Source organism: Oryctolagus cuniculus, chromosome 1 (assembly GCF_964237555.1).
Source record: "Oryctolagus cuniculus chromosome 1, mOryCun1.1, whole genome shotgun sequence".
In the NCBI taxonomy this organism is placed as follows: domain Eukaryota; kingdom Metazoa; phylum Chordata; class Mammalia; order Lagomorpha; family Leporidae; genus Oryctolagus; species Oryctolagus cuniculus.
The window spans coordinates 4752763-4769633 of record NC_091432.1 but is presented as its reverse complement, the minus strand read 5'-3'; the positions used below and the strand labels follow the sequence as shown (position 1 = coordinate 4769633).

At 57.3% G+C, this 16871-nt stretch overlaps 1 protein-coding gene and 1 long non-coding RNA gene across 6 annotated transcripts in view; one reads left to right on the top strand and one right to left on the bottom strand.

Moving 5' to 3' along the window:
* Window positions 1–12994, top strand: part of KDM2A (lysine demethylase 2A) — a 132527-nt gene extending 119533 nt beyond the window's left edge. For all 5 annotated transcript variants that reach the window (XM_070067682.1, XM_051826502.2, XM_051826510.2 and 2 more), the window contains 7 exons: window positions 355–486; window positions 2354–2443; window positions 5723–6432; window positions 8474–8637; window positions 9114–9272; window positions 9804–10019; window positions 10504–12994. In XM_070067682.1, the coding sequence (XP_069923783.1) occupies window positions 355–486; window positions 2354–2443; window positions 5723–6432; window positions 8474–8637; window positions 9114–9272; window positions 9804–10019; window positions 10504–10685 (1653 nt within the window). In that variant the 3' untranslated portion in view covers window positions 10686–12994. The remainder of the gene's footprint in view (window positions 1–354; window positions 487–2353; window positions 2444–5722; window positions 6433–8473; window positions 8638–9113; window positions 9273–9803; window positions 10020–10503) is intronic.
* LOC127484753 (uncharacterized) lies at window positions 7921–15602 on the bottom strand. The gene is made up of 2 exons (XR_007911968.2): window positions 15291–15602; window positions 7921–9347 (listed from the first exon to the last, which is right to left on the bottom strand). It is a non-coding gene; the product is annotated as an uncharacterized lncRNA (long non-coding RNA).
* Between the last annotated feature and the right edge of the window lie 1269 nt (window positions 15603–16871).

Below are 16871 nucleotides of genomic sequence, written 5' to 3'. Positions count from 1 at the left end.
GCCTGTCCAAAAAAAAAAAAAAATGTTGGCCTTATTTTCCCAATTTTTAAACAGGGACATTTGAAGAGAAAATCACTGCCCTCTGTCCCCTCTTTAATTAAGGCCAAGAACAGGCCAACTGAAAATGAACTAGTCTATTTGTCTCTAGTTCCCATGCAGTTGAATGTTGTCCCCTGCCTCTGCCCCCGTGAGTTTTCCTAGCAGAAAGCTCTCTTCACTCCACCCTGTCTGCATGCTCCCCGAGTGTTTGCTGGAGATTTCCAGGAACCAGATTTCCCAGCGTGAGGTAAAGGGAAGCTGGAATGACAAGGCTCTGAGTCTGCGCTCTCGGTTCCTGTCTTTCTCCTCTTACAGCCCAGGCTGCCTCACTCGGTCACATGTTCCCTCTGTGGAGAGGTGGATCAGAATGAGGAGACACAGGACTTTGAGAAGAAACTCATGGAATGCTGTATCTGCAATGAGATCGTGCATCCTGGCTGCCTGCAGGTGAGGAGGCCCTAGAGATTCTGAGTGGAGCCACAGAGAGTGGGGCACCTGGCGTACAGGCTGCCACCATCGCTGCCCAGAGTAGTCTGACATGAACCCTTGACTGACATGCCTGCGACTCAGGAGGCTGTCTGGCAGACCCTCCGGATGGAACAGTGCACAAAGTGGACCTGGTCCTGGCCCTCAGGGAGTTTACTCTCTGGCCCGTGGATCCTGTGTGGGTTCCCTGGGCCATCATGGAACTACAGCATCGTGCCTGAAGCCTGCGCACCCTTACTTCAGTGCACCTCTGAGTATGAGTTCACGAGGGATGGTGAGGGTAGTAACATCGGCTGGCATTTGATGGATGCTCAGGATCAGGCTGAGGGCTTTAAAAAGGGAATGAAGAAGTTGAGACCTGGGCTCCCAAGGGTCCCCGCAGGTCCTTATGTATTTTTTTTATTTATGAGCCTGGTGTGCAGGGCAGAGAACTGCAGTTTCACATATATTCTCTGTTTAACCTTTAAGACAACCCTGTGAATCCTCTTTTAAATGGGTAGTGGGACTTTCTTGGTCAGAAAGAATCAAATATGGGCCGGTGCCGAGGCTTACTAGGCTCATCCTTTGCCTGCGGCGCCAGCACACCGGGTTCTAGTCCCCGTCGGGGCGCCAGATTCTGTCTGGTCGCTCCTCTTCCTGTCTAGCTCTCTGCTATGGCCTGGGAGTGCAGTGGAGGATGGCCTGAGTCCTTGGGCCCTGCACCCGCGTGGGAGACCATAAGAAGCACCTGCCTCCTGGCTTCGGATCAGCGCTGTGCGCCGGCTGCACTGGCCATTGGGGGTGAACCAACGGCAAAGGAAGACCTTTCTTTCTGTCTCTCTTTCTCACTGTCCACTCCGCCTGTCAAAAAAGTAAAAAATAAATAAAAAATAAAAAGAGTCAAATATGACTACCACCTGGCTGACAGTGGTTATAAGACATTGTCAATTGTGAGAAGCAGCCGAATTTTATAAAGACTAAAATGTGAAAAAGGCGCATCTTAGAATTAATGAGAGCATTATCTCCTTGATTATAATGATGATTAATACAAAGCAACCAGGATATGTGCCACATACTTTCTAATGCTTTATATAATATACAGTTAATCCTCACCACAGCCCTATAAGCTGAGTGCTGTTGTTTTCACCATAATCAGTTGTGTGTATCCCCATTTTACAGTTGAGAACATTGAGTCAAACACCAGATCAGCCGGCGCCGCAGCTCACTAGGCTAATCCTCCGCCTTGTGGCGCCGGCACACCAGGTTCTAGTCCCGGTCGGGGTGCTGGATTCTGTCCCGGTTGCCCCTCTTCCAGGCCAGCTCTCTGCTGTGGCCCGGGAAGGCAGTGGAGGATGGCCCAAGTGCTTGGGCCCTGCACCCCATGGGAGACCAGGTTAAGTACCTGGCTCCTGCCATCGGATCAGCGCGGTGTGCCGGCCGCAGTGGCCATTGGAGGGTGAACCAACGGCAAAGGAAGACCTTTCTGTCTGTCTCTCTCTCACTGTCCACTCTGCCTGTCAAAAAAACAAAAACACTAGATCATTAGTCTCTGAACCAAAGCAATTATAACTGTGCCCAACTGTCAGGATCAAGTCTGGTGTCGTTGTCATGAGACCCTCAGTAGAACACCTGTGTCAGAGAGGAGCCCACAGGCCAACAAGCTCTCTTCATGCAGCTTAACTGGGATCGGATAACCAAGAAGGAGGGTGGGAAGCTCCCAGTGGCTGGGAGTGGGTGTTAGTCTACCCTTGGAGACCAGCGTGTTTCTCCACTGTGTTGTTATTAAAGGAGACTGAAGAGACTGCCTTTTTTTTTTTTTTTTTTTTTTAACATCCCTGTATACCTCCAGATGGATGGAGAAGGCCTGCTTAATGAGGAATTGCCGAACTGCTGGGAGTGCCCCAAGTGCTACCAGGAGGACAGCTCGGAGAAAGCCCAGGTAAGAACCCTGTTCCAGACCGCACCGTGGTTGAGAAAATCGGCGTGAAGTGTGGACGAGGCTCCGAGCTCGCCTTTGTGGCAGTGTTCAGAGTTCCTCCGGCATGGAGATTATTTTTAGCTGTATATTTGATATCTTTTTCCCTTTGGTTAACTATTTTTTCTTTGTTTGCATCTTTAACACTTTTTAGTTACTAAATACTGTTCCACTTGCATCTGAAAAGTCCTGAGGTTTTCATGCTCTGGGGCTCTAAAAAGCAAGAAGCTACAACAGGGCAGTCTGAGGGGGGCAGTTGGGCCCGCAGGATCTCTCCTGAGGAATGTGACTGTGGGAGGCGGCAGCCCAGCCTGAGGCGGCCAGGAAGTGTGGTGGTGTGCCTGAGTTTCCAGTTAAGCAAGTTCACATTTTTGTCTCTCCTTGTGGCCTCCCAGAAAGCTCTGCCCCTCCCCTAGAGGGGACTAGCACCATGACCTTGTCCCAGAGTTGCCAGCCCAGTTGATGCCAGTAACATCAGCAGACTAAGAGGATTCTGGTTACTCGGACTGGCAAGGCAGGACCAGCTAAGGCACACACAGAGGGAGCAGCCGGCCTAATGTCAGTCCTTCAGGGAGACACCCTCACAGGGCTGAGGGAGTAGGTACAGGAGTTTTTTTTCTTTTTATTTCTTCCCAGTTGGGCGCTGAGGCAGTCAACTTTTTAGTCTAAATATCTTTCTTATTTTTGTTTTATTTTAGAGGCAGAGAATGGGAGATCTAAGTCTCCCACGTGGGCACTAGGAATTCGGCTATTTGAGCTATCACCTGATCCCACCAGGGTGCCCATTAGCCGGAACCTAGCATCAGTAGCAGAGCCAGCACCCACATCTGGGACACAGCTACCCCAAGCAGAATCTTAACTGCTATGTCAAACACCTGCCCCTAAATATATTCAAGGGCAAGGAATTCTGGAGCTTACTAGTGCTAAACTTTTCCCTCTTTTGTTTTTTGTTTTTTGATTGATGAGAGAGAGCAAGCTTCCATCCATTGGTTTTCACTCCCCAGACGGCCACAACAGCCAGGGCTGGGCCAGGCTGAAGCCAGGAGCCAGGAGCTTCATCTGGTCTCCCACATTGGGTGCAGGGGCCCAAAGACTTGGGCCATCTTCTGCTGCCTTCCCAGGCACATTAGCAGGAAGCTGGATGGGAAGTGGAGCAGCTGGGACTTGAACTGGCACCCATATGGGATGTCAGCATTGTAGGCAGTGACTTTATCCGCTATGCCACAGTGCAAGCCTCCCAAATAAATCTTTTAAAAAATAATAATAAAGGCCCGCGCCGCAGCTCACTAGGCTAATCCTCCGCCTAGCGGCGCCGGCACACCAGGTTCTAGTCCCGGTCGGGGCGCCGGAATCTGTCCCGGTTGCCCCTCTTCCAGGCCAGCCCTCTGCTGTGGCCAGGGAGTACAGTGGAGGATGGCCCAGGTGCTTGGGCCCTGCACCCCATGGGAGACCAGGAAAAGCACCTGGCTCCTGGCTCCTGGCATCGGATTAGCGCGGTGCGCCGGCCACAGCGCACCGGCTGCGGCGGCCATTGGAGGGCGAACCAACGGCAAAGGAAGACCTTTCTCTCTCTCTCTCTCTCACTGTCCACTCTGCCTGTCAAAAAAATAAAAAATAAAAAATAAAAATAATAATAATAATAATAAATTAAGAAAGATCTGAACTACCAGTATGGTTCCATGTTGACTGGACTTTGCCAAGGAATGGTCAAGGCGAACTCCAAGAAAGGGCCATTGTCTGATTGACATTAAGTGCCCCAGGACAGGTTGTGTCCTCTATGGTAGTTCCTCTGTCATCCTAAGCAGACCCCTCTGTGGTGGGACACTTGCAGGGAAGCTCTGGTTCTCTGCTTCCTCTCTTACAGGGAGCCTGGCAGAGTTCCGCTTAGGCCTGGTGGGACTAAAAGCCTGGGCTAGCAACCCTGACCTCCTGTTTCAATAGAGTGGGTGCCCTGGTTTTCTAACACCCCTAACATGAGGCACACCTGGGGCTGCCATTGTGCAGTGGGCTAAGACGATGCTAGCATCTAGCAAGAGTGCTAATTTGCGTCTCAGCTGACCCACTTCCAATCCAGCTCCTTGCTAATGTGCCTGGGAAGGCAGCAGAGGACAGCCCTAATACTTGGGCCCGTACCACTCATATGGGAGACCTGCATGAAATTCCTAGCTCCTGACTTCAACTTGGCCCAGTCCTGGCTGTTGCAGCCATTTGGAGAGTGAACCAGTAGATGGAAGATCTCTCTCCCTCTCTCTGCCTCTCCCTCTGTAACTCTGTCAAATAAATATGTAACTTTAAAAAAAAAATGAGGAACATCTGTTGAGTGGAAGAGCTAAATTAAAGACCAGGTTAAAAATGACCAGATTACATAGAGGTAGAGTTGTGGTCTCTAAAGAGTATTTGGCCCAGGGAATTATAATCCAGAAATTGGGACAAGTGTTGGCTGGGGTAGGCTATGGAATCAGGTGGCCCAAATTTGGATCTCACTCCTCTGTATTTGGATATAAACCTTTCGTCCCAAGTTGGTTTCCCATTGACCCATTTGAGAACGTTCGGCTTACACTCAGCATTCTGTGATGTTTGCGAGGGCTGGGGTCAGCCCCACAGTAGCAGTGACTGTCTTCTCTAGTGCCCTGAGACAGTGAAGCTCTCCTGTTGTTGGTTTGCAGGGGTGGGGAAGCTTGGCCCGTGGGCTGTACAAGGCCTGTGGGATCGATCACTTGGGCTGGCCCTGCCAAGTCAGCCACAGGCCAGACTTGAAATTCAAAAAATCTGTAGCAGGGTAACAATTTTTTGAAGGTTTATTTATTTATTTGAAAGGCTGAGTTACAGAGACACCTCCTATCCACTGGTTCAGTCCCCAAAGGCCACAACGGCTAGAGCTGGGCCGATGAGTCAGGCGCTTCCTCTGGGTCTTGCACATGGGTGGCAGGGTCCCAAGGATTTGGACCATCCTCTACTACCTTCCCAGGCACATCAGCAGAGGGCTGGATCAGAAGCGAAGCAGCTGGGACCTGAAATGGCACCCATGTGGGATGCTGGCGCCACAGGCGCCTGTGCCTTTACCCACTGCACCACAGTGCTGGCCCCCAGGCTGATTTTTAAGTGCATGCTTTGAAGTGGCCGGCAGATGATGTTACAAAATATCTGAACGATCTTTGGCTGAAAAAAGGTTTCCCATCCCTGGCTTAGAGGGTTTGGGAGAAAGACAGCACTGATGTTGCTTTTTCTGGGCCTGTTCTGCAGAAACGGAAAATGGAAGAGAGCGATGAAGAAGCCGTACAAGCCAAAGTCCTGCGGCCCCTGCGGAGCTGCGACGAGCCCCTCACACCCCCGCCTCACTCACCCACTTCCATGCTGCAGCTCATCCATGACCCGGTGTCCCCCCGGGGCATGGTGACTCGGTCATCCCCTGGGGCTGGCCCCAGCGACCACCACAGTGCCAGCCGCGATGAGCGCTTCAAGAGGCGGCAGTTGCTGCGGCTGCAGGCCACAGAGCGCACCATGGTACGGGAGAAGGAGAACAATCCGAGCGGCAAAAAGGAGCTGTCTGAAGTTGAGAAAGCCAAGATCCGGGGATCGTACCTCACTGTCACGCTGCAGAGGCCCACCAAAGAGCTCCACGGGACATCCATTGTGCCCAAGCTGCAGGCCATCACGGCCTCCTCTGCCAACCTGCGCCATTCCCCCCGTGTGCTAGTGCAGCACTGCCCAGCCCGCACCCCCCAGCGTGGGGATGAGGAGGGGCTGGGGGGAGAGGAGGAGGAAGAGGAGGAGGAGGAGGAAGATGACAGTGCAGAGGAGGGGGGTGCAGCCAGGCTGAATGGCCGGGGCAGTTGGGCTCAGGACGGAGACGACAGCTGGATGCAGCGGGAGGTCTGGATGTCTGTCTTCCGCTACCTCAGCCGCAGAGAACTTTGTGAATGTATGCGAGTGTGCAAGACGTGGTATAAATGGTGAGCAGGGATGCAGGGGTCAGGACTCGGGGTGTGGGTTTCCATGCCAGAGCAGCACGCACCTTGACGTTGGAGGCTTGTGACATCCTCTGAGGAGCGCAGTGACCCAGTCTGTTCCCCACACTGCGGGTCCTCTAAAGGTGGGGCCAGCCGTGCCTGCAGGCGTCCTTGGGGAACGCGGGCCCTCGCCTCCTCTCCTGCTCTGTGCTTTCCAATCTGCTGGGGGAGGGAAACAGATTTTGGGGGTAGATTTGTACCACTGGTTCTAAAACTTTATATAGAGTCTCAAGGGCTGGAACTTTGTCCTCAAGGTGGCTGCACTCCGCAGGTGATGGTCAGGAGCCCGTGGTGTCCCAGTCACGTGGGCAACCTTGCTTAAGCCCCTGCCTCAGTAGCCTCTCCATCAGCGAGAGTGTGTGGGAGTGTGAAGGTCTCACGGTTCGGATGCTCAGCCCCCAAACTTGGATCAGAATCCCTTTCCTGCAGGGTGCAGTTGTGAAGCGTCCTGAGTCCTGGGGGTCTTCAACAGCCCTGACATTTCTGCTCATGTTGCACGTTGAACACATGGGGCAGCCATCCCTGGTGGTGAGGAGCAAAGAACTTCCCGTGGGGCGGGGTTGGTTTTCTGTTAAGCCTATGTCCCTTGTGTATGGGTCAAAGTGTGGCATCCTGACCAGAGGCATCCACCTGGGAACTTGTTAAAAATGCAGGTTCTCCAGGCCCCCCCAGGCTTCGTGACTCAGCCTGAGGGGCGCCCAAGGTCTGCTTCTGGAACTCCCCTCCAGGAACTTCAGATGCACGCTTGGGTTTAAGGGCCCTTGCTTTGTGGCCAGCAACTTGACGTTGCTGCAGATTGTAAGTGCCATTGGTGAAATTTTTCCACTCCCTAAATACAAATATTCTTGCAAACACAACTCTACTTCCCAAATCTGAGTTAATATGCGATCTACCCAAATTCTTACTGTTTCTTTCTTTGGGACTAGTAGGTCTGCTGGCTCTGCTCCTTGGTTGGAGGCCGAGGTGCGTAGGTCTCCATGGCGTGCTGTCTCCTCCCTCTGCCAGCCAGACTCAGCCTGGCTCAGAGTGGGGGCTGCAGAGTGTAAGAGGGAAGCCCTCAGGGCGCAGTGCTGTTTGTGGCCTGTGGGTTTGTGAGCTGCAGTGGGAAATCAGGCTTCTCCCTCATACTCTGGGCCTGGACTGGCTGGAAAAATGTCAAGGTAGCACTGAGGCAGAAGCTCTAGAGGTAGGCGAAGACTCTGGCTGCCCCAGGAGTGGGCTTCAGGTGGGGTGAACCGGGTGAGTAGTGCCCAGAGCAGGGCACAGGCCTGGTGGCCGCAGGCAGTGAGAAGTCAGAAACCTCAGATGCTCCCTTAGATGCCTCAGGAGGAGCCACACCTGTTAAGCGGATGAAGACGTTACCGTCTGTTGCGCTGCGTGTGCCTGACAGCTGTTGTATTTCCATCCCCTCTAGAATTAATCAGGATGAACTTTTTTTTTTTTTTTTTTTTTTTTTAAGATTTATTTATTTGAAAGGCAGAGGTAGAGAGAGGTCTTCCATCCACTGGTTCACTCTCCAAATGGCCACAATGGCCAGAGCTGGGCCAGTCTGGAGCCAGGAGCTGCTTCCGGGTCTCCCATGTGGGTGCAGGGGCCCAAGCACTCGAGCCATCTTCACAGCTTTCCCAGGCCACAGCAGAGAGCTGGATCGGAAGTGGAACAGCCAGGTCGTGAACCAGCACCCGTGTGGGATGCCGGCACTACAGGCAGCAGCTTTATCGGCTACGCCACAGCACCGGTGCCTGGCCAAGTTCTGTACACACTGCCTGACACAGGTTTGCAGAGTGTTGAGCGCTGTAGAGACAACAGTGCCTACCTCATCTCTGATTGAAACACCGACAGGGTGTGGTCCTTACATACTTGCAGGAGAATGTGGAGAGGAAGAATGACCCTCCAGTGCTTAGCTGCTTGAGCAGCTGTGTTGGGAACTCTGTTGACAGGGGCATCGAGTTATAGTGACAGCTGGTTTGCTCCCTTGTCCCAGGTGCTGCGACAAGAGACTTTGGACGAAAATTGACTTAAGTAGGTGTAAGGCCATCGTACCACAAGCTCTCAGTGGCATCATCAAGAGGCAACCAGTTAGCCTCGACCTCAGTTGGACCAACATCTCCAAAAAGCAGTTGACGTGGCTCGTCAATAGGCTGCCAGGTAGGTGGGGACCCTGCTGCTGTCCTTCCATGGGCCCAGGGACGGCTCTAGGAGCTGCGTTGTTGGCAGGGCTGCCTTTCTGCAGACTGCCAGTGTCCACGGCGTCCACAGCGCCGAGCCTGCCACTGCACTGGACTCCATCGAAATGGGGTCGGGTGCTGCGGCGTCACCGCTCAAGAGGAAGCTCAAGTCAGAGGCTGCCTTGGGCATGCGCTTTGGAAAGCCCTGTTCCCGTCGGCATTTAAGATCTTGGAAAGATGGGAAGTCACTCCCTTTTGCATTGTTGTGACAGCAGCTAAGCAGTGGGTTTACTCCCAGAGCGGGAAGATGCGGTGTAGCACAGCACAGGAATCCTAGAGCCTGGTTACTGGGAGCTCAGAGCACGGCCCTGTCTCCCATTTCCTCTGCGGCGATGGCTGGCGGGTTAGGCTTTGTGCGCCAGGGTGTCACTGACCGCCTCTGCTGCTGTTTGCCAGGGCTGAAAGACCTCCTCCTAGCAGGCTGCTCCTGGTCTGCAGTCTCTGCTCTCAGCACCTCCAGCTGCCCCCTTCTCAGGACCCTTGATCTCCGGTGGGCAGTAGGAATTAAGGACCCTCAAATTCGGGACTTGCTGACTCCACCCGCTGATAAACCAGGTATGCCATGGGCCTGGCTTCGGGTCTTGGGGGAGCTTTGTTTTCAGACAGTCTTCAAAGTGATGCCATGGGAACCTAGGAGAGAACAAAATGAGACCAGAATGTTGGCCTGTGGACGAGCGCAGGTTAACTGTGCGAGCAGGTAACTACCTGCCACAGAGGAGTAAGTGCATTTTTTGGGTCAGTGGAGTTTGGGGCCCGGAGAGTGTCAGCCTGAGGAAGTCTCAAGACTTCACGGTTGAGGTGACGCGTCAGAAGCTGTCTGTGATGGTCTGGAGGTGCGCAGGGGTGGAGGGAGGGGAGGAGCATTCCGGGCATACCCAGCCCAGCAGCAGGGAAGAGCGAGAACTTGTCTGGTTCCCTAGGAACTGCCCCCACGCAGCCGCACTCCCTGGAGGCAGGGCTGGGCGTGGGCAGTGCAGCTTAACCCTTCAAGGGGGCCTGGCCAGCCAGCAGCCACCGCCGCCTGCAGCTTCGGCGCCGCATGAGAGAACTCAGAGTTTTGATCTTGCTCTCTTCTTGCCCTTGCAGGTCAGGACAATCGCAGCAAGCTCCGGAACATGACTGACTTCCGGCTGGCGGGCCTGGACATCACGGACGCCACGCTTCGCCTCATCATCCGCCACATGCCCCTCCTGTCTCGCCTCGACCTCAGCCACTGCAGCCACCTTACAGATCAGTCCTCCAACCTCCTCACAGCCGTCGGGTCTTCCACCCGCTACTCCCTCACAGAGCTCAACATGGCAGGTAGGCTGCTGGAACTGGGCCTGTGGACTGAGCCCTGTTAACTCGGTTCCTCAGTCTCTGTGTGAACGGGTGGGGGCGTGTCCTTGAGTACTGGAGCCAGGTGTGTGTGCGTACCACCACCTGCCTGCAGCGTGGCCGGCCTCACAGCCCTGTGCTGCCTGCAGTGTGGTGCTGGGGTTCGTGCAGCAGGGGCTTCTGGGAGCCAGGCAGCTGTGGGACTGAGAGGGCTTTCATAGAGAAGAGGGGGAGATGCACGGCAGAGGAAGGCTTGTGAGTGTATGTGTGTGAGTGTGTGAGTGTATGAGTGAGTGTGTGTATGGAGTGTGTGTGTGTATGAGTGTGTGTGTATGAGTGTGAGTGTGTGTGTATGAGTGTGAGAGTGTGTGAGAGTGTCTGTGTATGAGTGTGTGTGTGTGTATGAGTGTGTGTGTGTGTATGAGTGAGTGTGTGTGTGACCGTCTCCTCACGGCCACTTTCCCTACAGGTTGCAATAAGTTGACAGACCAGACCCTGATCTACCTACGGCGCATTGCCAACGTCACCTTGATCGACCTTCGCGGGTGCAAGCAGATCACTAGGAAAGCCTGCGAGCACTTCATCTCAGACCTGTCCATCAACAGCCTCTACTGCCTGTCAGACGAGAAGCTGATACAGAAGATCAGCTAGACGCCCGGCCGACGGGACAGGGGCGATCGTCCCCTGACTGCCCACCGAGGAGAGCCTCTCCCCGCCCCTGCACGGGCTCTGAAGCCAGCGTCACACTCCCTCTCTGCTCGCCTGTCCCCTGAGCCCCTCCGCTGGAGGCCAGGCGGGGAGGGCGGTGGACACGAGGCTGACCTGCCTGCCCCTCTTCCTCCTAAGGAACAGGGAGGCGCAGATGGAGCCGAGGGGAGAGCCCGGGCTGTCAGGAGGCCAGGCTCTGAGTGCGGGTGTTTGTGCAGCCTTCATCTGCACTGGGCCCTGGGCCCCTCCTCCCCACCCGTGGTCCCCAGCAGTGCCTGGTCCTGAGCAAGCTTCCAGGGAAGAAAGCGGCCCAGCCTCCGTGGCCAGGTTCTCCTTGAGGTGTCCGGTGCGTGTCTCTCCCGTCACTCTCCCGGCTTCTGCAGGAGGGGCGGCAGCCCCAGGACCGCCAGGCCCAGCAGGTCACACTGGTGCTGTGGAGGCGGCCGAGACCTCGCGCCCGCGTCTGCGCTGTCCTCCTCCCTGAGCGCAATGTCCTTCGCGCCATGAGGTTTCCCACCCGCCCCGGCCCAGGCTTCCCACGAGTCTCTGTGAGGTCCTTGTTGCACTTACTGGGGTTGAAGCTCTTTCGAGGAGCTGGAACTGCCTACCCCAGGGACACCCCCAGTTCATCCCTGCCCGGGAAGATTCTGAGACAGGCACCACCTCCCCGACTGCCCTTCCCACATGTCCTCATCCCTGCCTGGATAGGGCTTCCCTAGGATGCGTGTCACCGAGAGCAGCCTGTCTCCCCCAGCATGGGGCAGGCAGAGGCCTGGGCCACGTCCCCACCTGCCTGCCAGCCAGGTTCCTCCAGGCCTCTGGTTTAGCGTAGCCCCCAGAGCCCGTGGGCTCGCTGGGGCAGGGGGTCCAGCTTAGAAGCCAGTCACCTGCCCTCTGTCGCCGTGGAAGGGGGTGTGCATGTGCCTCTGTGTGTGTGGCTGAGTGTCGTGCGTGTGTGTGGAGGAGGGTGGGGGAGCGCGCTGTCTCCCGCTCCACCGTCCTGTGTCAAGCCCCATCAGCTGCCCCCTTTGCATTCAACGGCCTGTCCAAAGATCCTCTCTCTAGGGCAGCAGAGAGCTTTTTGCACTTTAAAAAAAAGAAAAGAAAGGAAGGTGGGAATCTCGTGGTCAGTACGTGTGAGGGGATGCTGGGCGGAGCTGGACAGCCGCGGATCTGCACTCTGCTCCCTGCAAGGACACTGATAGCACAACCTCGCCCGCCGCCTCGTCCTCCAGCCCCTGCCTTCCTGACCCCTTCCCGGTGGCCCAGTCTCAGGCTTTCCTCCTCCAGCCCTGCGGCCGGAGGGGCCGGAGCCCAGGTGCAGGGGCCTGAAGCGCGAGCCGCCCAGAGGAGAGACGCCAACTGCACCCTTGCACTTCCAAAGCAATAGAGACCCTCTTTGCCACCTGGCCCAGCTTTGACTGGCATTAACCGGCCTCAGGAGCCTGGGCCCTGGTGGGGGTGGTGTTGTGTCTGTTTCTTCGGATCTGCTGATGTCTGCTCCCGTGACCCTCCGCCCGTCTGTCGGCCTCCAGGCCCCGGCACTCGGGGCTGGAGCTTTGAGGAAATGCCAGTGACTTATTCCAGAGTGCCTCAGTTAGGGGACTTCTCTGCAAAGAACCCTGGGTATCGAGCAAAACCTTACTGATATTACCGCTAAGGACCCGTACGTGGAAGCTTCCTGCCTTTTTTTGGTTGCTCCTGTGGAAAATACTGCAAATATGACTGTTTTGTTTCCTTGTCTTTTTATAAGGGAGGTGGAGAGACCCCCTCAGCAGGGATTGTGCCGGGAGAGTGCCTCTGACTTCGGGACATTGCAGCCACAGGAATTCCAAGCTGATGCTTTGTTTTGGGTTTTGGTTTTTAATGTTTGTTTGGGGGTTTGGCAAAACAAGCATTTTTACCGTGCACGTAAATTGGCCCACGGAAAAGGGAGCCCAGGAGCGGCGGCCGACGGCCCGATGCCCTCGCTGGGCTTGGCTTTTCTTTGGGACTGTGAGGGGGAACTGGATTTTAGAGGCGGAGGAAGAGAAGTGTCTCTGGGGACAGCAGAGCCTGGCGCTGCCCCGCGCGGCCCTGCCGGGAGAGGCCACCCTCAGACTGCAGGACCCGGCCCTGCCTCCATCTGTCCAGCACCGGGGCGAAAAACCACAAAGGAAAGGAAGAAAATTTATATATATATAATATAAAATCACTTGGTGATTAAAAATAACTGCTCCATAAATAAAACTCCTAAAGTCACTATGTTTAAAGGGTTTGGTTGTGTTTTTTGTTTTTCGGAGAAATATTGTAAATATCTCTATTTTTTGTTGCTGATTTAGAGTCGATCTCCAATGTCGTGCTAAAACTTTAAATTAAATGTAAGCGTCTAGCAGGGGCTGCGGCCTGGCGGCCGCGCGGGTCACTTGGACCGGGCAGGAGGGCGCTGGCTGGGCTTGGTTTTGTTTTCTAAGAGTTCTCCACTGTGGGTTTTAGAGCAAGGACATCCTTCCTCTGACACGTGGGAATGGGAGATATTTGTGTAATAAAATTTTTAAAAAGATGAAAAAAAATAGCCTCCAGTGGGAAATATTTTGATTTGGGTTTTGGTTTTTTGTTTTTGTTTTTAAATAAAAAGGCTTTAAAAACAAAAACGAAACCTTTTCTGCTTTGGGGGCGTGCGTGCGTGTGTCTGTGAGAACAGTGCAAATGGCCACACGTGCGTGCCAGAGCTGCCGTCCGCACACGGCCCCTCCCCGGGTGCCGGCCGCCCTGTGTCGACCCAGAATCCTCACGACGGGCCGCGGCGCACGGTCACGCAGGGGCGAGCTGGCCGCACCTGCCCAGGAGTGGGGCCAAGCTCAGTTTCCGGCTATTTTCTAAAGATGTGTTTGGAAGGCCGAGAGCGCGCTCCCGCCCGCTGGCGCAGGCCCCCGGGGGCCACAGGGCCGGGGCTGGGCTCCTCCTCGGTCTGCCACGCGCGTGGCGGGAAGGTTAGGGGGTCCTGCGAGTGACTCAGGCAGTTCCTGGGGGGAGGGGAGTCCGGGAGCCCCTGGCTGCGCGACCGCCAGGGCGCAGGGGGTCCAGCTGCTCCCTGGGCGCGGGGAGAAACATCCCGGAAAAGGCACGAAGAGAAGACGAGGCGCAGCCACCGGCCACCGGCCACCGGCTGACCGCTCCTCGCGCAACGCCCACGCGCCTCATCTCAGGCAGAGCAACCTGCCCAGGGGGCCCAGCAGGGCCGGAGGAGGCGGCGCTGGGGCCCAGCTCCCCTGCCCCCCCACAGGGCAAGCACAGGCGGTCACGGCGGGGGCCCGGCGGGGACCACGAGGCCGTGGGCCGGACACGGCCAGGCCCAGACCACGACCGCTGTCAGCATAGCGGGTCCCGGGGCCAGGCCGCGCGGCGGACGCACCGACGCATGCGCGCCGGGCCGGGCTCCGGGGCGGGCCCGGGATGGGGCGGGGCGGGGCGAAGCGGGATTGGCAGCTGCGGGCTCCGCCTCCGGGAGAAACCTCAGAGCCGGAAAGGCGCCTGGGGCCGGGTCCGCGCAGGCCAGCGTGACCTTCCGGGGGGGTTCTAGGGCGAGGCGCTGCTCCTGTGCGGAGCCGGGGTCGTGAGGCCCTAGCAGGGCCGTGAGCTGGGGCCCGCCGGCTAAAAACCCAGCCAAGGTGCTTGCGCTGAGCAGGAAGCACCCACTTCTTCCTCGGGCCTCAGCCCTTGCGGCGGCACGCGCCCAGAAAGTTCTCCCAGCCCCTCACACAGCCGCTCTCCTCCTTTCCCCTGGCCCTGGCTCTGGCATTTCGCTGACCGCCTGCAGAGGCTCCGGGCTCCTGCGGCTCACCCTGGCCGCAAACTTCAGGGGGGACCGACGGAGCGCCGAGAGCAGTGCCCAGCGCGCGGCGAGATCGCAGTGGACATTCCCCTGGTAGCACATCTGGTGCGCCCCCCGGGGGGCTCACTGTGTCTCTTCCTGTGTTGGGTCCCCGAAGGCCAAGCCCCAGTGCCTGGCAAACATTGGCGAATGTGTGGAGCCTGGCACTGCCTGGGCACCCGGCAGCAGAGACAGGGGTGTTGGTCCCCGCCCTAGGCAGGAACTCCTCCGCCCCTATCCGCCAGGCACCTGCTGAAACCAGGGGAGCCCCGAAGCCCCGCCTCCCGCGCCTCCAAAGTCCAGGGCCGAGATGGAGAGGCGAGGGCAGCACTCGCCCGCCCAGGCACACACACTCACATTCAGGCGCACCTGCCCCTGCGAGCTGCCCCCTCTGCCTTTGCAGCCCTGACGTTGGGCCAGGCCTCCTGCTGGGGGGTGAGGGATGCAGCGGTGACCATGCAAGCTGAGCCCTTGCAGCCCAAGGGAGGGCAAGCACGTGACCCAGAGGGAGGAATGGACTTGCCTTGTTCTAGTGAACACCAGAGGGGCTGGAGACTCAGGGCCACAGGCAGGCGGTGGGCTTTGTCCTAAGTGCAGGGGGCTTTCCGCTGGGCTTGTGGAAGCTCTGGGAGGGGCTGGTGCCGGCCCCCAGGCGGGAGGCCAGGGCTTAATGGGAGGACTCAGGGTAGACTCACCAGGTGCCGCCAGACCACGGACAGCAGGTGTGTGTGCGCACGCGCGGAGGTGGGGGGCGAGGGGCCCAGGAGGACTCCTGGGGCGACTGTCAGGGCGAGCTTGGAGGGAAGCGGCTCGGCCCGGGGCTGGCTGGTGGGAGCAGGAGCTCCGTGTGGGACGCACTGGAGTTTGCAACACTCATTAGTCACCGGCACACATGCCAAGGAGCAGTGTGGGCCTGCCAGCTGGGCGGGACGCGTTCCCCTCCCCTGGGCGCTCCCGGCATCCTGGCTGTAGCCCGGCGGATCTGGGCACCAGACAGGTTTGCTGAGGGAAGCTGGCCCGAAAAGGTCACGTTTTTAATCAGCCTTCCCACGGCCACCAGAGGGCAGCACCGTCCCCAAAACCAGCCCTCCTGCCCCCCCCCCCAGCCCCCCAGCCAGGGCCTCCATCAACAGCCTGGGGCTTCCAGAAACCACCTTCTCGGATCCCAGGAACCAAGGAGGGGTGTCCTGGAGAGAAGGCCCCTGGAGGGACCCCAGCTCCAGACCTGGCCGGGGGCTGCAGATGGGTGGGGGCAGGACGGCGGGTGTTCCAGAACCCACATGCAGATCCTGGACTGACGTGTTCGTCAGGCAGGATTTTTTAAGCAGAGGCTGTCCCAGATAAATCCAGGCCAGCCTGTGGCTGCACTCAGTGCGAAGAGGCGGGCAGGGCGGTGGGCAGAGGCCCCAGATGCCATGCGCCGCGAGAGCCCGGCCGCTCAGTCTCCCATTCATACAGTCTCCCGGCACTTGTCGACGGACGCCCTCTGCGTCAGGTCCCCTGGTGGGCACTGTGGCAAGAGCTGAGCCAGGAGCCTTGGTGACCGTGGGAGACAGTGGGTGTCCCCCCCACGCCTCTGCATTTCCAGGACACCGATGGGTCCGAAAGCCTCACTGGACCCTGAGAAGTGTGGCGCGGGGCTGGCGCTGGCACAGCGGTTAAGCCACTGCTTGCAACACCAGCGTCCCTTAGCGGGGCGCCCGTTTGAGTCCTGGCTGCTCCACTTCCGATCCGGCTCCCTGCTAGTGCACCTGAGAAAGCAGCGGAAGATGGACCAAGTGCCTGGGCCCCTGCACCCACGTGGGGGACCCTAATCGAGTTCCAGACTCCTGGTTTGCGCTTGGCCCAGCCTCCATTATTGTGGCCATCTGGGGAATTGAACCAGCAGAGGGAGATTCTCTGTCTCTCCATCTCCCTCTGTAGCTCTGCCTTTCAAATACATAAATAAAAACATAACAAGACGATGCTTCCCGACCAAGGGAATAGGCTCTCCTGGGTGGGCGGTGTAGAGGAAGAGATGGACATAGCCGGGGTCAGGAGTCCAGGAAGGCTGCCTGGAGGAAGTGGCATTAGAGGGCAAGCAGGAGTTGGTGAGGGAGGAAGGCACCCAGAGGGTTCCAGGCTCAAGGCTGAGCAGGGGCGCGGGGGGTGAGAAGGGATGGGTGGGGGGTGGGGGACACCCGACACCGAGGGTGGGGGCTGAACAAGCTGAGAGGGGCAGGGACCCCCCTTGCAGGTCAGGGCGTCTGGTCCTGTGGTGCTTTGGGCAGAGGCGG